The 25,703-nt window shown below is 38.2% G+C and overlaps 1 protein-coding gene across 1 annotated transcript in view; it reads left to right on the forward strand.

Annotated features, from left to right (window-relative positions):
• Positions 1–25,703, forward strand: part of GRID1 (glutamate ionotropic receptor delta type subunit 1) — a 478,229-nt gene that overhangs the window by 264,594 nt on the left and 187,932 nt on the right. Inside the window, exon 5 of the mRNA XM_005417309.2 lies at positions 2,545–2,570. Within this exon, the coding sequence (XP_005417366.1) occupies positions 2,545–2,570 (26 nt within the window). The remainder of the gene's footprint in view (positions 1–2,544; positions 2,571–25,703) is intronic.

Below are 25,703 nucleotides of genomic sequence, written 5' to 3' on the forward strand. Positions count from 1 at the left end.
GAGCCCAAGGGGAGCCCAGACTTTCATTAATGAGGTCAGTGCACGGTTTATTTTTTTGTCATCAGCATTTCAGAAACATTATTATGACCCATGTTTTGGCCTTTTGACAGTGCTGGTTGTTTAATGTCATATAAGATCATCAGACTCTTGTGCCAGGCAATTGAGATGTCACATGCTCCATGGAATGCTTGCTTTGTGGTTAATGCAAATGGGGCAACATGGGCCAGATATTATATAATATAATAAAATACACAGCTCTGTAGGGGGTAATCATTTTTGTCTGGTTGTCTTCTGTATCAATACTTTTGTCCTGGATTCCAGCCACTGTTAATGAGTGACCAGAAAATCTGCAATAACCTATTAGAAATGAAACACAATGTGCCTGAGAGGGCTGTCTTTGCTGTGGAAGTCTCCAAATTTGTATTAAAGGGGCACATTACTGATGGTTGAAAGTTGAATCAAAGAGATTTTTTATGAAATATAAAGTTGGAATTATATGTTTGTCTTCTTTTCTTAGTGCTTTCTTGAAATCAGCAATGCTAATTAGGACAGGGAGGTAGCTGTTGGGCAAACTTTTAATTAATGTGCTGTGGGCTAAGTTTTGGCATTAATTAGTTTTATCCAGCTTTCTTAATATTAAATAATGAATTATTTTACAGTGCTTTCTATGTCAGAGTTGAGAATGAGAATTTGAGCCTCAGTTTAAGTTTGTGTATTCATTAGCTAAGATTTTGGCAATAAAGTAGGGGTTTGAATTTTTTTAACTAACCAGGGATATGACTGAACCAAGAAATTAAAATGTGGATGGGGTGTGTTTCCAATTATCAGTTTTGCTCCATCAAAGCCTGTTAAATTAAAAAAAATCAACTCAAATTAGCTCATTAGGGTTTTTTTTTACCATAACAGCCTTAGCCTTAGTAAATTATCCACATTTGTGTTCATTAGTGATTTCTTTTAAATAACAAGGTAAATTTTACCTTCAATAAATGAAGCAAATAGGTAGTTTGGAAAAGACTAAGCAGAGGGATAAATTCTCCTCAGGTTTGTGCACACACAGGCATTTCCAGTAAAAGAATGAGGGAGTTATGTGCTCTCTAATTATGTGCAGCTCTCCACAGCTCAGTCAGCTGTTTTTGCAGGAGAGGTCCAGCAGAAATGCACATTGCCAGGGACTCCTAACAAACTATCCAAAGCAGGTTAAAGGGAAATGTTTTATTCAGACCCCAGCTGGGTGGAAGTTGTGTCCCCCTTGGGCACACAGGGCTCTGGGGTTGTTGGGTGAGCAGGTGAGTGCCCTGTCAGAGCCCTGAGGCGTCTCCAGGGTAGGGGCCAGTATTAAACTGTATTAAACTCTTTTACTGCTCACTTCACCTTAAAGCACTGTGTATTATAGGCATTAAGACTAATGACCCTGATATATTTCCAGCTCCCTGCAGGAGTTTAACAGTGGGCAGAAATGAAAAGTAATTTATTTGGCAATCTTCCTATATTGAATCTTGATTGATTCAGCAAAGCTTTATAAGAAAAAATTTAAATCTTAGAAAGGAATTCTCCAAAGGCTTGAAGATACAAGGTGCAGAATAGGGGAGAATCCTTCCCAGACTGAACTTATATTTTGTGGAGAGTTACAATGACTGCAGTTCTTCAGTATCTCAGTCAGTAAGTGCAACTAATTATCTACAGCACGTTTTCAGGGAGTCTAGAATAACAACCTGCAGCGTAAATGAAATACACATTTTTGTGTATTTTACTGAAATGCATCAGTCACAATGTGTGGCAGTAAGTTCCTTTGATGGCTTTACTCAATTCCACAGTTGGTATTTTTTACTATAGGTACCATATTGCTCTATACTTACTGCTGTTGTTATCAATCTCACTCTAACCCTTGGAAATTGTTAGAGGGTTCTTTTTTCCAGTTTGTTTTTTTTTTTTAAAAAGCCCTCTGAAAAATTCTAAGTAGCAATGCTAGAAGAAAATGTAAGGATATTATTTTTAGATTTTGCACATTTATTTTCCTTTTTCTTTAACTCTAGTTAGAAAAAGAAATTGAAGAACAAAGAGGTTTTAAAGCTGAAAATGGAAAATTTCTTGTGAAAAAGAGGTTTCTTATTAAGATTTTCAGTTTTGCTGAGTTGATATTTTGTAGTAGGGAAAACTGTTTGACAAATTTCAACCAGATTTTTGTTAAAATGTGTTGGCTAATAGCATATATTCATATGCTGAACCAGGTGCTGAACACCAACCCTCTGGTGAAATGCAGAACAAAAATAAGAACAGTGTTTGGATTATGAAACCTGAAATACACAGATTTAACAGATTTTTCTTAGCAGAAGTCATAGATACGAGCCATTGGAAGCTGAAAGATCTATTTTGCCTTGTTTGATACTGCAAGTGATATATTTTATTTCCTAAAAATACAGGTCTGTGTTTCAGTCTCATCATCTCTTGGGTGGGCCAGAGAGATCTCATCTCATTTTAGATGTACAAAGTTAGGGGACTTTGCCGTCTCATGTGTGAAAAACTTTTGAATTGTGGAAGAATTCAGTTTTTCTAATTTTTATGTAGACATGGTTCTCATTTAACTGTCTTAACACATCTCAGTGCCTGGTTCTGTCGTGTGCCAAAGTTACTGCAGTAGAAATTATTGACCTTTCCTAAGTTTTCAAGATTTAGTGTTTTGTTATGAAACTGCTTTGATGGTAAGAATGGAGAGGAGAAGGAAAAAAGTATTTTCAATGGTATTGCTATAAAATTGGAATCAGCCTTTATGCAGAATAGGGATGGTAATTGCATTTATTAAATGTTAACTATCTTAGGCTATGCATTAAAAGGGCATTTAGGGACTGAAGCAAATCTAAAGAGTGTCTCTCTTTCAACAGTTGAGAAAAATGTTCCTTTCTTCATCTACAAAAATCCCAGATATATTTGTCTCAATTGTAACAGGTGTATGTGTGCCAGGAAAACAATTTTATATTTTGAAAAGCATGTGATCTTCTTGCAAGGCGATAAGAAAAACTAATAATTCAGAAATGGGAAAATTTAGCACTTTTACCTTTTCTGTTAGTTTCTTTGGCCCAGACATAGGAATCTGAGACTCTAAAGGCTCCTTCCTTGAGACAGTGAGCATTCACCTGCCTCCTTCACTTAGCAATGGATATGTTTTTTCAATTGCAAGTAGAGGTATTATTTGTATGGATTCCTTTTGTCATTAGGGCTGTACAGTGAAATGAATAAATGGAAAAATGTTCAAAGAGGTGACAAAAATGATGAAAGGATGGGAGAGCATGCCCTCTGAGCAGAGGCCTCAGGAACACACTATATACAGCCTGCCTGGGGGAATAGAGCTGCCAGGCACGTGAGGGAAACATGAGCAGAGGAGGAGGAATTATTTTAGGTGATCATGGGATGTCTAACAGGAAGTAATGACCCGAAGCCAAAGAGGGAATGCTTTCTAACAGGGAGGTCAGTCGGACAATGGGAGTGCTGGGCAGGAGAGTTCAGGGAGGCATCGTCCTGCAGGGTGTTCAAGAGTTCACTAGATAAAACACTCCAGTAAATCAGGCTGGCAGTTTGTCCTGAACTGGTGTGCAGGATCTTCTGGGTGACCCAGGAGCCCTTCTGAAGACCTGCCAGGAAACATGTGCTGTGTGAATAAGTTTAGACTTTGTACTTTTTATATACAACCTATCTGAAGAGGAGGAAACGAGCTTGTAGTTCAGCACTGCTCAAGTTTCCTGTGGCAGGTATGCAGTTCCTGATCTCTGTGGAGGGTTTGGTTTCTTAATTCTTCAAGAACACATGGTTTATTTGGGATATGTATTTTAATAGGATTTGCCTTTATAAATGGAGGTGATATCAATTGCTCCATAGACTTTACTCTTCCTTCTTTGCAGTATTTATATACAACTTTTGCTTTTGAACACCAATGAAATGGAGGCTGTAACCCAGTTGCATGTAGTTATTGACTTGAATATAGAAGGCATTATCAGCTTTACAAAACCTTTAACTCAGCATTACTTGTATTTTTGGCAGCTTCACTGAAGTGAAAAATGTTTTTGTTGAGGTGGATCTCTGAAGGTGCTGTAGCTCCTTGTGAGCCTGCCTTGCCTGTAAGCTGGTGAGCTGACTGCAGGAAGGTTGTGTGCATATCCCTGCAGCACAGCAGCCTAGAGCAGAACTCTGCATGGCCTAGGATAGAAAGCAAGTTTTAAAAAAGAAGACTATAATAAAAGAGAGCAGATTAATTCCTTTAAAAATTAATACAAAACTACTTTATCAATGTGGCAGGGTTACGTGAATCACAACAATTCCAATTTGAGCTGAAGCTAAAAATTTCCAGTATAACACTGTGTTAAGCAGCTGTAATTTATCTCTGCCCTGTTTATATCATCACCTCAGTGTCCTCATTGGAAAGCAAAGCCTTCACTGTTTCTCTTTCACCCTAGTTCCTGCTAAATGTTCTGAGTGATTCTTTATCGATATCCTGCTTTTGGTTTGGGCTTTTGGGGTCATTTCACAGTGATTTGTGGCCTTCCTTCAATCCTGACCACTCAAGATGCTGAGCTCCTTCCTCCCAGAGCACTCTCAGTTAGCACCTGTTAGAGAGCCATGCTCCAGCCTTCTCTCTTCCCTTCTGCAGTGTGTGACATGCTATTACTTGACTGGAGCTGAATGAAGTATTTATGGCATCTGGATCAATTTGCACCCACAAGCAATTGTATGAAATAGTTTTCCAGGGACATTCACTTCTCAGAATTTAACAGGAAAAAAGTTCAATATTAATTTTCTGGCACTTAGCACTTCATCTCTCCCCCTCTCTCTCTCTTTTATTTATGTTACAAACATTCAACATATTAGTCCATATCTCTGTTTTATATGCAGTATTCAAACATCTCAAAATATTGTTGAATAATTTTGGGAAAATAATATGCCTCTTCTGTTTTTAGAAGGCAATTTCTATGTTTAAAGAGCTGCTAGTGATTTGTGAGTGCTGCTAAAAGAACTGTAGAAATAATCCATTCTTCTTTCAATAGTTCAAGTTAAATTGTGCCCGCCTTATTTCTTCTAAATCCTCCTCTGGTACTCTATTTCCTTCTTGGAGCTAAAATCTTGTCTGCTATTGTTGACATTTTCAATATGCTAAGACTCTTTGTGCTTAAAGAGAATAATAATTATAATTAAAGCCCAAGCAAACCTCATAGAATTGCTAAAACTTAAGTGTAAACAAAGCCCTCCCATTCTGGGATAAATTGGCTTTGAAGCAAGTTTCTTTCCACTGGGCCAAAAAACCTCCCAAAACACAAACCCTCCTACGTTTTTCTTCACAATGACTAATCCAAGGGATGGGGTTATTCTCACAGGGATCCCAATCAAATGTGTTTGGAACACTCAATTACATGGATTTGTAGACACTGTGAAGAGGGGGGGAAATTGTTGAACAAATGATTTTATGAATTGCTTACATAGCTTCATTTAAATGGAATTCCTTTTACTACTGCAGGTAGAAGTGACAATAATTTTATATTTTGGTTTTTTTACTCCACTAGAATGTTGCATGAGATTTTGAACCTGAATGTTGAAATCATGAGAGGCAGGAGGCTTACATCCAGTTTTGTATATCTAGCAATAACTGATAGCAGTTTTGTGCATCTTTGTGGGTCAATTGGGAAAAAGAAAATGAAATTGGATGCACTGGCTGGAGGTGCACAAAGCCCTTTTGAGTCTAAATACTGCTTTACTGGCAGTTTTACCAAGTCTCTCAGTGTCAGCAATGATGTCTGGTGTGAAAGAACCTGATTTCTCTGCTCATGTTCTGAATCTGATGACTGGGTGCATATACATAGAGGATCATGCATTTTTAAATGTCATTAAATCTGTATGTACAGGAACCAGGCTTTCCTCCTGCTCCAAATGCTTCATCCTCAGTGCACTTTTGGGTCCTCATTTCATTGCAGGTGTTCAGCTGCTAAAACATGAGTCATTTCAAAATTTTGCTGCTGTCCACACATAAAGATATCAAGTCCAAAGGAAACTGTGCCAAACACCTAGCTGAAAAGATTGTTAAAAAATCTTGAATTAACATTTATTTGTGTTGTAAGCTTCACTAATTTTTTTTAACAAATAATTTTTTTCAACATTTTTTGTTATTTTTTTCATTTGCTGATGTAGAACTCTGAAGAGATTTAACCATAAGATAGGGGGGAATATTCTGTCAGGAGGGGCTGCATTTATTTTTGGGGTTTTTGGAAGCAACAGAATCTCATAATGATTTGGAAACAGACACGTGTTGTACTGGGACAGACAATCCACTTTCTTTAGTGCTGCCTTTAAAGCACTCAGTGCTGGCTTTTGCAAGAGCTGAGACGGGACAAATCTAATGAGCACTAAAATAACAAGGCTATCAAAAACTAACCCTCTGTCCACCTACTCCTTCATGGATCTGTTTTCCAAATTATTTCACTTCAGGTTGTTTGGGTGACCCCTTGAATACTGTGCAATTTAAAGATAAAGTTCCCATGCATTTATATTTTTAATATAGTGGCAAAGTGGAATTGAATACTCTGATATATATGTGGTCATTATAATACATAAATATATGCAAAATGTTTCTCTGAAATACTGCAAAGCTGTAGATGACTTTATCATTCTCAGCAAGGATAATTTTCTGCAATTTAGGTATAATTTACCAGAAAGGAGATATTGCTAATTAATTATGGATGATTAATTTTAAAATAGGCTCCTGCAGTTGCATTTCATCACTCTACCAGTGTTTGCCTATTGTAGGGCATTGGCAGAAGCAGCACAGGTACATGAGAAAAATATGTTTGCCTTACAAAAATCAGAAAAAGTAAAAGCCGTAAAAAAGCTATTTACCATCTTCCAGTATTAATTTTCATATAAATTTAGTGAATTGTTTAGCTGACTGTTCTGGGGAAGCTTGGCTTTGAGGATTAGAAAATACATACTGTAATTATTCAATATTAAATTTTTGAACTTACAACACCAGTGTGTACACATCACAGGTACAGGTTGACTTTTTCCATGTTTCTAAGCACAGGGACTGACTTGGGAGTACAGGACTCTGCACAATCATCTCTCCCCTAAAATGCACCTCTAGACCTGTTGTGCTGGATTGAGAAAATCACTGATCCATTTTGTTTGTTGTCCCAGAGGTCACAGAAGAAGGCCATTATCCTTGGAAGGGATAAGTAATAATTGCTGATAATAATTTGCACCTGCTTGTCTTGTCACAGGAGGTTTTTAGCAGCTTTTAGCCCGTGAAATAAAATTATATTTACCCAGGACTTATTTTTAGTTTCAAACTAATTAAAAAATCAATGTAAGCCTTTACTAATTGCTGGCAGCACACAGTTTAGTGCTCTGTAGGAGAGAAGAGCTCAGGTGAGATTTACGTGGGTTTAAGATTAATCCCAAGGAAGGCATCCTAGTCTGGTGCTGTGTGCCTCTTCCAGCTCTGTGCACCCAGTGTAGGTGTGAGGGTGAGCCTTGCTGGGGCTCTGCCCCCTGTGTAGGTAACAACTCTGAGTGTTATGTCTGTTCCTTCACAGTTCAAAGGGGTAGAGTTCCTAGAAAATCCAAAATAGAGAGTCGAGGGAGCACTCTGCAAATGCAAGGGGAGAAATGTTTGGGAGCCTTGTTCATCAAGGACAAGCAGATAGATCTGATTAAATAAAGGTTATAACTTGAGACAGAGTGGTAACTGTGCAAGGAGATTGCCTTTTCCTAAGGCAAGGAGTGTTCTGTGTCAGAGGAACAGCGTGGAGTCGTCAGCTCCAAGTGCCAGGTGTCACTTCATTTACCTTGGGACCTTGGAGGGTGACAAATACCACAAAACTAGCAAGGGTTTAAGAGCTGTTTTGGAAAGGGAGTGGAGTCCTATGCTAACAATTACTTTTCTTGATGCTGTTATAACTGATGTGCTTGTGCTTGCTGTACTTGAGTGGCTTGTTATGAACTGGGATGTTGTTTTGCTGGGTGATGTATGAATTTGTGTCCTTAAAGAATTTGCAGTGTTCAAGAAATGACAGATAGAGATATCTGTGGAATAAAAGGGATTGATGATGAGTGTTGTTATGGGACACAAATACTGTCCTCATTCCATGATCTTAGAAATTAGAAATTTGAAAATAAAAGAAATTAAATGGAACTAAACCAAACAGAAGATTTTAAAATACTTGTGGAAATGTTTTTATAAATAGGGGTAGGTGAAGGACGTTGACACTAAGGCCAGAATCTTCATGATGAGTTAGAGATAACCTGAAAGATTGGAATAAAAAGTGTGTGGTATTGGAAGGGAAGATTGTTAGCATATCTTTGATGTGACAGGGAACAAGGGAGCTGTTGAAGCAATATGAAGAGTTGGGTGAAATGATCAAAGAAAGGAGTTAGAGATCCTCTTTGCAGCAGAAGTTTCACTGAGATATGAGAGGAGCTTGTGATTCTTAAGGTCAGAAAGATGAACTTGGAAGTAATCAATATGTAATATCATCAGAGCTGGGAAAGGAATTTCTGCATTACAGGTGGGTTAGAAAACCTGTTTATTAGAAAGATTATGTTTAGAGAATCTCTGAGATTTTGGGTTTATCCTGGATGAAAAGTAAGAGTCAAAGATGACACTTGTGTTGTAGTCCAAATTGGCAGGTCTGATATTCTGGCTGTCCATTTTGACTGAAAAAAAGGATTTTCTTTGCCTTTTGAAGGGAGAGTATTGAGAAATCTCCTTATCCCCATGAAGCTTGTAGGGATATCCTGAAAGCAGTCAGTTTAGACTGACCAGAATATGGAAAAATGTCTCACAGAGAAGTAGATAAAGACTCATCAGCATAGGAATGACAGGGGATTTTTTTGCTAACTGGCTTGCTGGATGGAGTTAATGCAAAGAAAGAAGATTACAGAGTGAATGGGTGTGGGACCCTCCTTGGGAACTTGGAGAATTTCGCAGAAAGTATTCCCTGTAGAGACTGTGCTGGAGTGTCATAAGAGGAAAACCAGGAGAGAGGCACTGGGAAGAGGAGGTTTATCAAGAAGAAATGTCATCAGCTCTATTGAAAGCATCTGGCAAGTCCAGCAGGAGACAGTAACAATTTTAGAGTGTGGCTAAAAAAGTGAATGTCAGTAGGAACAGTTTCAGTCAAGTGAGCCCTGTGTTAGAAGGTCTGCAGGTGGAAGGGAGAGGAGGAAATGGGGTGATAGGTATAAGGATTGAAGAGTGTGAGAAAGGACAGGTCTGAAACACTTTCTGGTCTCAGGGGAGTGAAACAGGGCAAGAAACTGCTTTAAAGGTCTGTGGTGAGATCTAATGGTTATGAGGGCAGCCATGTGGAAGATGTCTTCAAGGGTTCCAAAGGCTGGAATGCATTGGACACATGGAGGGAAGGACAGGCTGGCACTGGGAGCACTTTGTGTGGGCTGGGGTTTACATCACCTTTTTGGATGGTCGCTGTGTGAGCCCCAGGGTGACAAATTAGGAGTGGGCTCTGTTTGTCTTTGCAGCTCTTATCAGATGTGCAGCTGCTTTGTGTGTTGTCCTCCAGTCAAAGCTGTATGTTTGTAGACCGTAGAAATGACATGGTTTTGTTGCTGCTTTTTCAGCTGTGTGCAAAATTTTCTGAGAGAGAAAAGAGAGTTTTTCAGCTCTTGGAGAATTTCCTTTGCAGTGTGAGGGCTAAGGGAATAAAAGCAGTTCTGACAGTATCTTCTGTGGGGAAGGACTTTGTGTCCTAAGGATAATTTCTGATAGTTTTCATTTTTAGTAATACCTTTTTACTGAATAAATCTTCTTGCTGAAATTTGCAGAGAAGGAAGTATAATCAGGTTTCTGTACAGAGATTTGCTGGTTTTGCCATTGTTTTTGTTCACTGCTTGTTCAGGGTTTTGTTAAGATATGTTTTCATAGCTTTTATTCAAAGATCAATTTCCAAGGTTGATCTCTTTCTGTTGAGACAGGTACCTAATGATTATTGTTATAGAACATTAAATGTGGAGGTAGAGGGTCATTAGTCCCTTTTTTGCCAGCTGGGGCACAGGGTTGCAGAGAAAGTAGGCAATTTACTGAGTTCACCTGAAACAGGGATTGAAGTTCTAAATGTCAAACCAAGAACTTACCCAAAAGGTCATCCTTTCATTTGATACTGCCAGGTATGTCTTTGCCACCATTGACCCCTGGTTGTTTCATTTGAGAGAACTGATTGTCCTGTTAGTCCAGAGATCCTTTTTTCAGTCATGTGGCCTTTAACCCCTACATGATGTGTCGAATATTAAAACTCTCTTTAAATAGTGTGTGTTGGCTTTAGTTTCAGGTAAATAATGCAGCTTGCACATACAGTCCTAAAGAGCATTTAAAGGGGTGGTCATGTAACTTTAAAAGTCTGTATTTTATTTATTGAATGGAGTCCTTTCATTGTTATGGAGTTATAGTTTGCTATAGACCGTGCACTCTGAAAGAGATCAATTTGTTTGGCACTGACCCATCCATTTAACTTGAAGCAATCAAATTTAAAGCTTTGCACTTTATTAATGTGTGTGCAAATAGCAACTGGGTTCCAAGGACACTCTTTAGGAAAGTACCTTGAGTGATTGGTCTTGATATATAATTCATATTTTGCTTCCAGCTTTCCAAAGGAAAAAATCACATTAAAATTATTTTTAGATAATACTGTAAAGAAAAAAAAACAAACTGAAGCATTGGCATATGACAATGACTTTGTGTGTTTAATGGAAGTATATTGACTTCAAAATGTTACAAGTTCCCTAACAAGTTTTTTTCCATAACTTTATTAAAGAGTATAGAGATTATTTTGAGATGTACATCAACACATTAAAAAGTCCTCCAAACAAAACTCATTGCACCACAGTGTTAATTTTCTAAACTGTACTAGCATTCAAGGTATTTTAAAAATCAATGTCAGTTCTCAATGCATCTTGATTGAGAGTAAGAACCACCTAGAAAATAGCATTTCAGCCTGGATGCAGTTATGAATTCTTAATAAAAGTGTGCAGTTCAAGACAGACTCATCCCTGATGGCTCCCATAAACAGGAGGCACCCTAGCACTGGAAATGCCCCTGTGTAAACAAGGTGATTACAGCATCCAGGGCAAATAAGCAGTGGAACTGTCCAATTTGAAAAAAATCTGTGGCATGCAGAGGTGCTAAACATAATAACAAGGAGACAAAATAGTAATAAAAGGAGGACCCTAAAACCCCATAAAATCAATTAATAATTACTTAATAGAGATAATTAATAGCTATTATATTTAGTACTGAGCATGTCTGAGTAAAATATATGTGCTTATGTAATTTAAATATAAAAATGTGTATGTACAGCGTGTATTTTATATCTATATATACGTGTACAACTTCCAGATTATACCATGCCAGTCACTTAGGAAGGAATTTGTATGTCTGGAAATACAGAAGTACAGAGAGTAAATGTTTGTGTTTTGTGCAGCTGAAAAGGAGAATAAAGATATTGGAGCAGAAATGAACCAAAGAGTGCAAGGTCTTCAGGGTTTTTCTGTTTCACCTCATTAAGATTGTTCCCATTTCTGATGTGCTCTACTGATACTTGCAAATAGTGTTGGTGCCTTTCAGCATAAACTGGGTGAAGAACTGTGTCTTTAAAAGCCTTTGGAATTAGGCATTATTCATGCAGGGGACTTGCAATGCTGACCAAATGGAACACGAACAGCGTAGAAAAACTACCTCACTGAGGCTCATCAGCCCTGAGTTTTCTGTGAATGATGAAAACACAAAAAGTAAAAAAAAAGGTCAGACCATTACCATGAGTGAGCAGGGCAAAGCTGTATCCTGGCCAAGTGCAGAGATCTCTTAGGGAACATGAGGAATGCTTTAGTGTGAATGATAACATCAGCCAGGCTTTGGTCCCAGAACTCTGCAGTTTAATGGTGACTTGAGCAGAAACTCCTATTTGTGATTTCCAAATGAAATTTGTGGAATGCTGCAGTCCCAGATGATAAGGAAAGCAATCCTGAATGAAATGACTCAGTGGCAGTGTCAAAGCATCAACAAGTTTGTGAATAACCTGAGGCTGAATAGTCAATTTTGGCATTCCAAGGCTGGTCCTCCTGGCATCTGAAAAGGAAAGGCCTGGCTGGCTACATGGAATTACAAGCTACTGAGAAGGTAAAAGGGAATGTTGAGCTCTACAGTCTTTTAGGTAGGAAGTCTATGGATGTGTTTAAATTAACCTGGCTGTACTGGTGCTCCTGTTGCTGATAGCAGCTGCCTCATATGTCAGGGGTATAGCAGCCACACTGATGTGGCCACAGTGTGGTGTGCATAATTCTTATCTCTGGTCTGGTTTTTGCTACTTTGAAAAATGAAGTTCAACTTTACTAGCCAGAGAATTAATGTCTTTCTCTTGTTTTTTTTATTTCACTCTGCTTTCCAGAGTTTCCCTTTGTGATAGATTTGACTTGTTACTCGTGGTAAATAAAAGAGTTTCAAAGATCGTTACAGTAAATAGTGCTGCTGATGTTAAAATGATCTACATAGGCACTTAATAAGATACATTTGCCCTGTTATAATTGGCAATCTAAAGTTAAAATTAAGAGTATACATAAATCTTTACAGAGAGGTAATGACCCAGTTATGCTGTGTCCGGGAGCTTTGCTTATGTATAAAGCTTAAGTAAATTCTTGTCACTTTGACCAAAAATGTATTAAAAAGAAACCTCTCCAAAACTGCAAAACCCCACAAGATCTCACTAAACCACTGAAGCTTTCATGCTGGCTGCTGTAATTAAGAGTGAACACAGTGAACTGTGTTTTACCACAGCACCAGAGCTGTGAACACCCTCAGCGGCTGTGGGCAAACAGTTAAATCAAGAGACCAATGGTTCTAATGGTTCTAGAGCATAATGGCACCTCTCAATTTCCCACTCTGGTATTGATTTGAATATGAATGAATATGCCTGTTTGTTTATTGGAATCACTATTACATCAGCAAAGTGTTCCAGCCAAGATGCAGCACCTTTCCAAGGGCTCTGCATTTCATTTTTATCCGTGTCAGTTTCTTCTGGAAGGATCAGGAGACCAAGCAATGTAAACTTGGAGTAAGGAAAAAACAACCCACTGAACAAAGAACAAAAATTTGTGAGCTAGAAAACTACTTTGGTACTTGAGTCCTTAAAAAAACTAAAATAATTTTAAAGAATAAGAACACACCAATGTTTCAATTGCTTTAATAAGGACAAAGTAGTATCAGAATAGAAATCAGAGCATGTGTGCCACTGCTTTTGCTAATGCTCATTATTTACTTGTTAATATAAGCAGTCCTAAAACAGTTGCTAATCTTCTAGAACAAGACTTGGGACATGGAGAATCTGTTTGCAGTAGATATATAATTATGTGAATATTTCAGGGATAACTTGCTATCACAGCAAAAGTGTGAGCACAAAATCCAGTGATGTTCCTAAGAAATCAGAGCAAATTAATGAGAACAAGGCAAGCTTAAGTGGATAGGGTAGTTTGGATGACTGGGCAAGTCAGATGTTTGTGTCCATGTCTTGGGTTTGAATTAACCATATAATGAGTGTTTGAGAAAACTTTGAAAACCCTTTTTCTTAATCAACAAATTCTTCCATCACCTAAAATGACCAGTTTACATACAGAATGTTAATGTTAGGAAGAAAATTAGTGATTCTGACGCACTGCCCTTCTCCTGAACCTGCCTGCTTCTTGTTGTGCACCTTGTCCCTCAGTCTTGTGCTGCTCTCCCTTGGTCCTGCACAAGAATGAAGGCAAGGGAATGGGGTTTGTCTTTTAAAAAGCTGGGTAAACTAACATCATCAGCATGTGAGGCAAGAGTAAGAGAGAATGGAATAGCAGAGTGCTGCATATGTCTTGCCCTCATTCAAGCAGGGAATTTCCACTCATCAGCTCGATTTCCTAAAGAATGTCAAAATGTTATTGAAGAAAATCCTACGCAGACTCCCTCCAGCTCTTTGTTGCTCTTGACAGAGTACACAAAGTTCTCTACTGTGCAAGGGAACTGTATCAAAATGGCCGGTTTGTGCATTTCCTGCTGCTGTTTATTGGCAGTACGGCTTCTGGAAAGGTTAAAGTAGAGCCTATTCATCCAGAATTCTGGCAGCAGAGGTAGCCAGAGTTTTGGTGCCAGTCCCTTCCATTTGAGTTTGACCTTCCTTTCCTCTTGGTGCTTGCTGTAAAATTTCTGTGTTTGACACTCGAAATGTTCTTGGTTTGAGAGGTTTCCAAACCTTGTGATAAAATACTTTCCTTCTGCCCTGTGTCCCTGCTCAGTCACTTAAGCTCCACCAGGGCATGTCACCAGGCTCCTGGTGTCAAGGACCACAGTTAGGCTGAACAAGGTGTAGAATGGCAGCAAATTTCTCAGTGGATCTGTGGAAAGTGCAAATAGCCACTTTTGCACCTGGTCTGTGCTGGGCTTTTGAAGTGCTCTCCATTGCTCTCTCTTCTGAGGGCAGCCCTTTTATTTCATGCTAAAACAAGAGTTCTACCCACACAGGTGAGGACCATCTGTCTTTTCCTTCTCAAATTTGGAGCGTCTAGGCAAAGGACACTCTTAGACATCTATGTGAATAGCCTTTTGCTTGTGTATTTATTGCAGTTTTCTTCAAAACAAGAGCAGATTTTTTTTTCTGAGAGCAAGAAAGGAGCTTTTTTTTCCTCTTGTTCCCTTGAAAGTCCTCTAAATCATTTGGGAGAAAATATTTGGAAAAAATTGACTGTGCATCAAAGACAAAACTAGACCTCCTGGGACAGTAGCAAAAGAGAAAGTATAAAGATGAGATTTCAGAAGGTGATGCTAAGGGCTCTTGATGGTGCTTAAAAATTAAGTTCCTAACAGGTTTAAGAGCATCAAGAGGGGCTGCAGAGTCACAGAATTTTGACAGAATTAGGGGAAATGCCATCTGCAGGTTCATAATGTTAATATTACCATGATATCTCATTTCTTGAGTAGGTCAGCAGGATTAAGTGGAGGCTGTCTAAACAAGGATGAATTTTACCCTTCAGCCTTCAGGGATCAATAGAAATCTGAAACTGCAAAGACTGAAAATTGAGGGCTACTTGTTTTGTGTAGAAGACATTAACACTAATAGAGTGACATGAATATTTGGAGACATCCATTACTGTCTAAGAACAAGTGTGTCATGGAGGGAAGGAGTTCAGCAAACATCTTGAATCTTCTGCTTCTCATAATTTGAATATTGCTGGAATTGTTGTTCTGATATTTTATCTATATTTCTGTTATATAACTTTATTGCATTGAGAAGGCAAACTTATGATGGAAAGCGAATGATAAATTTGGAGAGAGCATGCAGCGACTTGTATTTGTATTTTGGGAGTGTTTTTGGTTTGCCTTGCAAGAATCCTGTTTGCGTTTAATTTAAATATTTATAAGCAAATAGCGAATTTTAAATGTAATTCAATGAGAAGGGTTTGAGTTAGCTCCTATTGCTGCCAATAAATAGTAAATTCCCTTCAAGATTAACAGATGAAGTATGATATAAGCTATTAAAAATACTACCAATAGAAATCTGGTTCATTAGCTATGTTGCTAAGGTTACAAATGAGTTTCCTCAAATTGGCAAGCAAGCTTTATATACATGTTTATGTAGAATGGAACTTCTGGTTTTGTGTATTTGCTATCCCTAGATATAATAAAAGTAATACATACCGACTTTGATTGTAGTTAAATGAGTATGAGTATAAATTTATATGCATAGACTATAAGAAAGACTGTAAGAAAATCTTTTAATTTAAGGGTTTGATAGAGAAATCAAATGCAGCAAGTAAAGTTCTCTGTCCAACAAAATGTATGAGTTTTGGTAAGGGCCATATTCTGTTTTCCTTTGAAATTTGGGTTCTGCTTTACCTTGTTTGGTCTACAATTATTTCCTCTCTGAAGTGATCCTAGTGTTCATCCTTGTTTCCCACACTTTGCAGTTCTCAATAGTTGGTTTGGAATAATACATTAAAAAAGTATAGCAGAGACTTCTACACTTTGTCTGACTGGCTCTCAAAATTGGATGGATGATCCCTATTTATAGATCAGAACCAGTTTTAGCCATGAAAATGCTCCTTTTGAGAAAATTAGATGATTGAAAAATGCCAGGAGTTCTACTTAATGGAATGCCTCTCTCAGTGAAAATTGATAATAAGAATTTTTATATTAATTTATGAATGATTTAAGTCATACTTAGGATCAGATCACACTTTCTGCCTTTAGATGTCAAAGAAACCAAGCAGCCAACACAAACCTTGTCAGATCTGTACTGAGCTACCTACAGAATGTGGGCAGAGAGTGCCAAAGTCATTGGACAGATTTTATTTTAGCCTCTTATTCACTGTTTTACCACAGTGATTTTTCCTAATGAGAAAGTTGACATCTAGGTTATACTAAACTGAGCTAATCTCTGATTTAACCTCATGGCTTGTCATTTCGACTAGCTCCATGTCCCATTAGTTGTCCTGCCTGCCCACAGTAGCTGGGCTAGGTGGCAGGAGAAGCAGATCAATAGGGAATACTTGGATGCAGGGTCATTTACAGGTGCAGCTGTCTCACACAAGTGTAGTTTGGAACATTCTTTCAGGCCTTTCCATCACTTCATTTGTAGTAGGGCTTATTTCATGTTCTTTCTACAATAAAGTGCAATTCAGATGCTTTATCTCTTTGTCAGTGAATGTCACAGACTTTGCACTGGTTTTTTTTTGGGGTTTTTTTGTTGATCCTAAGAAATCAAGGAGCTGGACTGTTGACTTAAGCCAGCTTAGCAATGGGTTTGTTTTGTGATGCTGAGCCATGTGGTTATTGTGTAAGAGAAATTAGGTGAAATGGAGCCCTCTATTAATAAAGCAGAACACTATAATTCCATTGCTGCAGTTTACTTTGTTGTGATGACTTGGTTTTCAGTGCATTATAGCAAAAGCTTAGGTCATTTATTGATTGGAAAATTGGCTAAATCTGACTCCCTGACACTTAAAATCAACTCAATTTGTCAATCAGAGATTATTGTCATTAGAAAAAACCCCCAAAGTAATCTTAGAGGAGGAAAATTTAGATGAGATGATGACTCTATGGCCTTACACAGCAGAGTCACATCACAAAAACCTTCTGTCTTGTGTAGAAGAAAAGTAATGGTTATGGGGTGTGAATGGATGAACTCCTAGAACTTGGTCTGGAGCAGAACATGTCCTTAAGTAACACTCCTAATTTCTGTGGTCAAGCTTTTCCTGTACTGATAGCAATGCATCCAGGGCTGTAGGTTCTAAAAATGCATATTCAGAAGGGGCCCAGGGGAATTCCCAGTGCCACTTTGCTGACTGCAGGCTCAGGGAAGTGCTGTAGCACCTCCTACCTGTGTGTCACATACTGAAAGTTTGGGGTTTTTTTATTTGTAGAAATAAAAATTTACAGTAATACAGGGTTGGATTCCCTTTGTCCCACAGACCCTGGACATATAAAGACTTAGGAGTTTCTGCTTCTGTCAGGCCATAGGAAATTCTGCTTCTTTGGTCTTAGGTCTGTGTGTTGACGTCTGCATTAGCTGAAATCTGAGACAGACTCCATACCTTTTGCTAGGCCAGACTGCATTCATTTTCCAGGGCCAGGTTTTCATTCCAGGAATGGAGTTCAAAGTAGAGGCCTTGAAAAGCCTCCTCTTAACTTTTTTCTTCTCATGACTGCTCCCAGGCTTCATTGCCAATGCTCTCAGTCCCCTCAGAAGGTGAATTCCCAGCAGTGGTGTAGTCCTTCCCCAGCAAAGGGCAAATAAGGTAATCACTTTTTATCAGTGTCCTGTTTTTAGGCAAACACTTGCCAGACTGCAGCAAATAAGTTGGTGTTGACCAAAGTAATTACCTCCTGAGAGATGATCAGTGTGGCAGGCTGCTCATACATCTGAAATTATCCCTGCATCCCCTGGAGTGCATAGAGCAATTGATGAGACATGAGAAATGAATCATTGTGATCTCAGCTCTCACTTCCTGATGGCCTCAAATGTCCTGGGATAGGTGAATTGATGCTTGGTGCTCTGAAGTCCTTGCAGTGTAGCCACAGCCTGGCCACACCAGATCCCAGAGATGTACCAGCTGGGAAATGAAATGAAGCTTTGCTGGTGCCCAGCACCACATGGGCCAAAGGAAACCAGGAGAACTCTGGAGGTAAACCCATGTGCTAGAGTTGCTGCTACTCTTTGAGAGAGGACCTGTAACATTAGATTTGCAATCACTTCAAAAATATTTATTGTAATTAATTTTTAAAATTCTGCATATATTTTGTCTGTGTTAGTGTCAGTTATTTTTCTTTTAAAGGTCACCAAATTCTTGATCTTGATGATTTCTGTAATAAAATTTTACCTAATGTCATGTGAGAAAAATGTTCTATTATTGCGCTATGAGGCAAAGAAAACAGTTTAAGGGCTACTGTCTCTAGATTCTTTGTTGCTCAGAGTATTTCTATTACATCTCCTTTTATTAATCATCTTGCTGAATTTGATTCCATCATTGAAGTTCTTCTTTCTACTAGTTTTCCTTGTCTTTTGAGAATTCCTCTGACTTGGAGTTCAAGTTCTTTTACTTACTGTAGAAGTACTGTGGCTTTGTCTGTGTTGTTCTGCAAACTGACCCCATTGGTGACCTCTAGAAATGACATTTCTTTTTTAAATATACCAAGAAATTGAATAAAGGGAGGATAAAGTATGTCTGCAACTTATCTAATCATAAGGTGATGAAGCAAAGTGGGCAGCAACACAAAAGAGTATTACTGGATGGAAAAGACCAGAAGGAAAGTGGTGTAGCACAGAAATGACCTCAGATAACTTTCTTAAACTCTCTGATTTGAACTGGGAACAGCGTGCATTGACCAGCCAAAGACAAATTCAACCTTTCATTAAATACTGTGACTCTGTTTTAAATAACTCTGTAAAGACTGATGGACTCATTCGGATGTACTATTTGTCTTTTGGGCTTCTATCAATGAATCAATGTCCTTTATTTGACTAGCTGACATGTATTTAATTTGGTGTAATAGATGATACATGGAAAATGCCTTTCAGTTTGAAACATTAATGACTGATCGTTGCCATCACTCAAGTTCTGCCTGTTACAATTTAGTTTTTTTCTATACTCATCAAGTTTACTAATAATGATTAAAGATTTTCTTAGTTACATTGTCTTTGACAACAGTTATGATTAAAGACATGGGCAACTTGTGGTATGGAACAGTTCACTTCTGTCCATCATTGATCTTCCTTTCCATATTATCTGCCAGTTAGACCTAAACAGAAGTATGGAAGAGCAAGGTTATTCAGCACATTTGAATGAGTAATTGATGAGTAGACATCAGTTAACCCAATAAAATATATATTTTAAAATCTGTAATCAAGGGAAGGATATTTCATGCTTATGGGAATATTGGCATTACATTGGAAATTAGATACTTGCAATTAAGATGAATAATGTATTACATTGTAATAGATAGTGCAATGGTAGTGCATGGGTTTCAAATATTTAGAACTGATGCTTCATTTGCAGTTTAGGACTTTTTTTGTGGATTCTCTACCTGCTTACATAGAGATGCCTCCTTTTTGTATGTTTTTGAGGGGGATGGGAAGAAATACTTCTGTTTCTTAAATATAAAGACTTGAAAAATAAGTGAGTACAAAAGAAATAATCCCTCACATTTTGAGCAGGGCATACATAACCGACCTGGAGTTTTATTTCAGCACCGTGTGCCTTTGGTAAGTGTTCCTGAGTTGAGATGTTTGGCACTTGACTGGACTGAGCTGCCTTGTTGTCAGTTCTCAGCTCTGTGGCTTGCCTGCTGGCTGACCCTGGACATGGGCAGGCCATCACTGTGCCGTGTGCCTTAGTTTCCCCTTTGTAAGAATCACCTGATGATACTGGGCCAGTCCTTAAAATGCATTGAAATCAAACATGTTCCTATGGACAACCACAATGGCTGCTCTTTGCACCTCTTTTTGAAAGGAGACCATAGAATTCATCTTCACACCAGTTTTCTGGTTGATCACTGACACAGAAACAGAGCTTTCTGTCCCAGGCTGTGGCAGGAGCTCTATCCTTCAGGAAATTACTGTATCTTGATTCTGTTTCTTCTGTTCCCATCTGTCAAATAGGGATCATCACCTTCTTTTTAAAGTGGTTTTGAACCTATAAAAAAAGTGCTGTATAAGAGATAAAATTTACTAGTGCTCTGTTTTCGACTTTGGGCCCTTAATGACCTAAAGTTGTCAATATTTGGGGAGGCTTCATTGAGGGTTTCAGTTGTACCAAAGTAATGTACAAATATTAACTCTTAGTGTGTAAATGAGCTTCTACACCACATTTCTCTATTTATTTTGTTACTTTGTAATGGTAAGTTTCAAAACTCACCACTAATTATACTTGTAAGCCTACATTAATACCTCTGGTTCAATAGTTTCAGAGTGAGAAAAGGGTAGCTGTCTGGTTAATGATTTATATCCAGTTTCATGGCTTAAAACACCATCTTATTTCTGTAAATATGCTTTCTAGCAAAATTGAAAAATAAATCAGAATAATTTAAGGGTTGTTTATCTGAAGTAATAATGTGCTTAATGCATTTGGATATCATTCATCATTTTCTTACAGATATTTGAGCACTACTTTTGATATATGCATGAACTGTGATATATGTATGAAAGAATGCTTTAAAATGTATTATATTCTTAGATGTAGTGTTTTCATAATAGACTTCATGCAAGTATTAAATATCCTATAGGGTACATGTACTTAAATAATATGTATTTTTCCATATATGTTTACTGAATTAAATTAAAAAAGGCATTTAGAAGAGCCTTAACCACACAGACTTTAGATTCTTGAGAAGAAAATAGGTAAAGATTAGCCAATACACCTGTATATTACTGCTTTAGGCATACACATGTGGTAATTATTCTGCAGTCTTTGTTCCTTCTGTTTAAATTGACTGAGAGTGAGCTCTTAAGTCCTAATACGAGGGTGCATTGTGTACATGAATATATTTATTAGACAAGAGTTCTAGATGAGGATGTCGACATATTCTCTTTGCCTTGAGTAGATTTTTCAGGCTTGAATTCAGAAATACACTCTGGCTTCTTCCCAGAAGTTCACCAGACCTTACTATATAGTCAGGTAGAGAAAAGGATGATGGTTTCATTTGCTGTCATTGTTACCTGGTTCCTTGATACGTTGTGTGCGTGTGTGGGTCTGTCACAAAAGGCTGAATTCAAAACAAGCTGTTTACAAAATATTTATTCCTTGGGCAGTGGAGGGCTAGGCTGCTTCTTGCACTTGCATACTTTAGCTGCAGTTCTGACCTTCACTTTGTAGTACTTTGTATAATATCTGTTTTTAAACCCACGGAATCATGCCTGGTTTAACGCTTGCTTCTTGCCATATGTTTGCAATGCAGTGGCTCCAAATCCTAAATTATTCTTCCTTTGGTTTTCTTTTAGCTTCAGTCCTGCCCAGAGTTTGTCACAGGCTGGACACTCAGGCAGAAGAGTGCTGCTTTAGCAGCAAACATAATCTTTACACGGAAGAGGTAAAATGGCTTATATCAGGAAAAGACAGAACAACAAAATGAATCTGAACTGTTTGCTGTTAAAAAAGGAAGGTAGTTTGGAGACTGCAACTGAGAAGAAAAGCTAGAGCTAGTGATCAAATTGGAATAAAATAGATGACTGAGCTCAAAAATGTGTTTTTGGAGAAATAACAATAATTGTAACTTAAATTCCCTACTGGGTTATGCCAACATCTCCAGCATTTTGTCTGTGATAGTGGCAGGAGGAGATGTTAGGGTACAATAGGCAAGCTTCCCACCTTCTACTGCTCCACATCTCCTCAGCATAGCCTTTTATTTGAGCCTGTTGGAATTGTTTGCCTCCACAGACTCTCATAGCAACAAATTCCAGTTTGTGACCCAAGAGGTAAAGCTCCTGAGAGTAAGAAAGGATGTTTCAGGTGTATGATCTTAGCTGTCGGATGGGCCAGATGAACCCTGGCAGAAGGACGTCAGTAAGTGTTTTTGGACACAAACAAAATAGGAATATTAAAGTTGGTGTCAACCTGTGGGGTCAAAGTTGTCTGGGTTTTGGGGAATAAGTGTTTTCAGAAAGTGAAGAATAAAATCCCAGCACAAGTCAATGATGTGGACGCAGAACAGATTTCAGCAACTTTCTGTCAAATATTGAATAAGGGCATGTTCAGGAGTGAAAGTTTAAATGAATTTGGAATAAATTTCACTACATGCTTTGTGAAGATTACATCACATGCTCCAATTAATCTGTGCTCAGCTACCACTTTTAAAAGTTTGTGACTAACTCAAGATGAGGAAAGGTAGAGAGGCTGATGGGTAAAGAAAAGGTTTGGCCTTGGGGATTCTGATATCTGTGGGAAGAGTTTGAAATGCCAACTTTTCTTGATGAGTGGAGCTGCAAGTTGTTATCACCACCTAGAACAATTAACAAAACTCTTTTAGAAAATAGTGTCCCACCTTGATCGTTGGTTATCTGGCCAACCTCAAAACAACTTTTTCATTGATTTATAGGATGCAAGTGTGTTTCCCAGAATTAGTCTAAGCTTTCAATGGTTTTTTAAAAGACAGTTCTTGAATGGAGAGGTTTGCAGTGTGCATCTCTTCTGTAATGTTGCAAAGGTAAATATCCTTATGTTAGAGCTCAGCCTCCTGCCATGAGTAAACTGTAGGGCATTCGTGCTTTAATCCTTGATTTGTCTTTCCTAACCTTTCACGGTGGTCCTTCTGTGTAGTTTAGTTCTTTGTGGTTCTATTTTTTTCGGTTGCTGATGCTCTTGAGGCCTGTCATTCTTGTAAAATGGGATGATGCATGTGAGTTAATTATGCTAGCAAAACCCTAGTGAAGAAAAAAAGGAGAACAAAGGGAGTGTACCTGGAGACTCCTTCAATTGCTATTAGCAGGCTTTGAGCTAAACAGATGTTCATTTGAAGATTTTAGAAGAAAACCACAAATGTTTTTAATTCAGTTTTAAATTGGAACTAATACTTGACCAAATTAATGTGAAGTGATAAAGAACAAATTTATCTTTTGAAATTATGGCAATAATTTGATTATATTAAAATGCACCTCCCTACACTAGTGAGGCATTTAGATAATTTGTTCTAATTGCCATTCCTTCTCATACCCGATGCCTAGAATTAAGAAATGTGGTTGTTTTGTTTTTTGGGTTTTCTTTTCCAAATCTACTATCTAATATCATGGTCTCTCCGTCCAAATTTGGAAATGAGAACAATGATGCCAGCAGTGGGTGATAACTTCCTCACTTTTTGCAGACAAATACATTGCAGGATTGGGATCTGGCTGCTCCCAGCCGTGCTTCAGCTGTAGCTGCTTGTCTGCCAGTGTTTAACTCGTTGGACTGTAAAGGGTTTTTACATAACTAAAGTAGGACTGGCTGCAAGGAAAAGAAAAACTTCCATATGTCTATCCTCTGTGTAAATAATGGACAAAATATTTATTCTATTGGACTATTTCTAAGTGCTGTGGGGTTGTAACGATGAGGTAGAGAGGTACGATTATATCCTGTAGCAGTTAAATGAAATTAAGTGCTTTCTTCTATTCCCCTGCTTATTCTGTGAGAAATTCTTCTGAAAATATATCACACTGATGGTATCCAGTGTCTAGAGCCCTTCCAAATGTGCAAGCTTATTCCTTATTTTAGCTTTTGTAGAATAAATGTGGTTGTAAAGGGACTGATCATTCACTGAAGTACTGCAGTGGGTTAATTTATTGTAGGGACACAACAATGGGGTGCTCTGTCTATAAGGGGCATTGTTTAGGAGTTCATCCACAGCAGCAATGAGACAAAAGAACACATTATTTTTCAGGCCACAAACCTCCTTATTGGTATTTCTGTATTTCAGTTGCAGGCTCTGCAGTGAACAGTGTGAAAAAGGACCACTTGGGCTTCTTTTGCAACCCAAGTCTCATGAAATCTGTAAACTGCTCTGCACAGAGATAGGGGAGAATGCAGTACACAAAATGCAGTTGTTGTATTTTGAGATTTCTATTCATGGTTTATAGCACTGACATAGCACAACTGGGGTTCAGTTCAGCTGCTTATAAATGGGCTGTCTGGGGTGCAGCTTCTAGCCAAGTTGCCAGCACTGGTTTTAACTGGGCCTGCAAAATGCTCAGCCAAGTTTGCTTTTTTTGAGGGTGGGGGGGATAAAATATTTTATTTACAGAATTACAGAATGCCATGTATATGGATAAAAATACATATATATAATACATATATATCTGTATGCTGATTTTTAGGTTATCATGACCAATACTTCCTTCTTGCTTATGCCTTCTTTTGAAGAGTGTTTGATGTCAACAGCCTCACAATGACCATGTTCTAGTTTTCTAAGCTTTTTGTTCCCTTGGTGATTCTGCTCCAGAATGGAAGTTTTACTTTGTCTGGAAGGATGTGAGGATGAAAGCTGTTCAAAACCTACATGAAACTCATGGGCAGACACAGGCATGCTTCTCAAACTGTCACAATTGGCTTTATTCCCTTGATCCCAGCAAAATTAGAGGAGAGCACATGGAGTTGCCCAGGACTGTTCACTAGACCAGTGGCAGTCACAGAATCGGCTCTCAACTGTTTCATCTCAGCCCAAAGCAGTAAGTCCTAGATTGCTTTGCTTTCTGAAAGAAACCTTTGCTAATTATATTAGAGATCTTGGCAGACTTCAAGGACTTGACAAAAAGGATTTGTTGACTCTTTCCTAGAAGTGGTTTCCATGGCTTTCAGTGGGTATGTTTCTTTTCCTGACAGATCATGAAAGCTGCTACTGAAATAGTATTCTGCAGGCACCAATGTGTACTCTTTTAAGTCCTGTTTTTGATGCTGATAACGGAATAATCATCTCTGTTATAACTGTCCTCTGAAAAACTATCTGGTTCCCACGGCACTCTTGTCAATGGAATTCTACATTTTCCTGTTGTGAGGGAAATAAAACATGCATGCAGGAGTTACAGATATGGAAACCTAAAAAATGTTAAATACCTCAGTCATTTCAGATCATTTAAGATTGAAGTTTATGTGCTAGAGAAGCACTGTGGTAGTTTAATATGATCATTTCCTACAGGCATAGGGGCTTCTGTGATATTTGACTGTGGCAGGGCACTGTCTTAGCATGCAATGGATGTGTGGGTGTCCTCATTATAGAAACTCACTCAGTTGTTTATGCTCTTTTTTGGCTTTATTGAAAAGCTTTAACTGTCTTGGAGTTTGTTGAAAGACTGAACTGAGTAAATGGGGAGAAGAATGAATATAGTTCAGGTTTTGCAATGTAAAATTTCTCCAGGGATTCAGCTGAATGCCCTTTACACCAACAAAATATGATGAGTTGGTCCTTGTTTTTTGCATCAATTATTTGTCTGATGCACACTGAGCTTTTGAGAGACTGCCTTTGATGTTCAGCAGTAGCTTTGTCTGGTGTGACCCTTGATGCTTCTTCACGGGTGGAAAAAATTTGGTTGTTAAAAGATGGACAAAATCCCATTTAGGGTCATTATGTTTCTATTGAATTCTATGTTGTACTTCTGCATGTGGTCATTAGTCTTATAAAAACAAACCCACAAGAAAGCTGAGCATATTTGCATTTCTTTCTTCCTTCCACGAACCCT

This window comes from Geospiza fortis, unplaced genomic scaffold, assembly GCF_000277835.1.
Source record: "Geospiza fortis unplaced genomic scaffold, GeoFor_1.0 scaffold130, whole genome shotgun sequence".
Taxonomy (NCBI): domain Eukaryota; kingdom Metazoa; phylum Chordata; class Aves; order Passeriformes; family Thraupidae; genus Geospiza; species Geospiza fortis.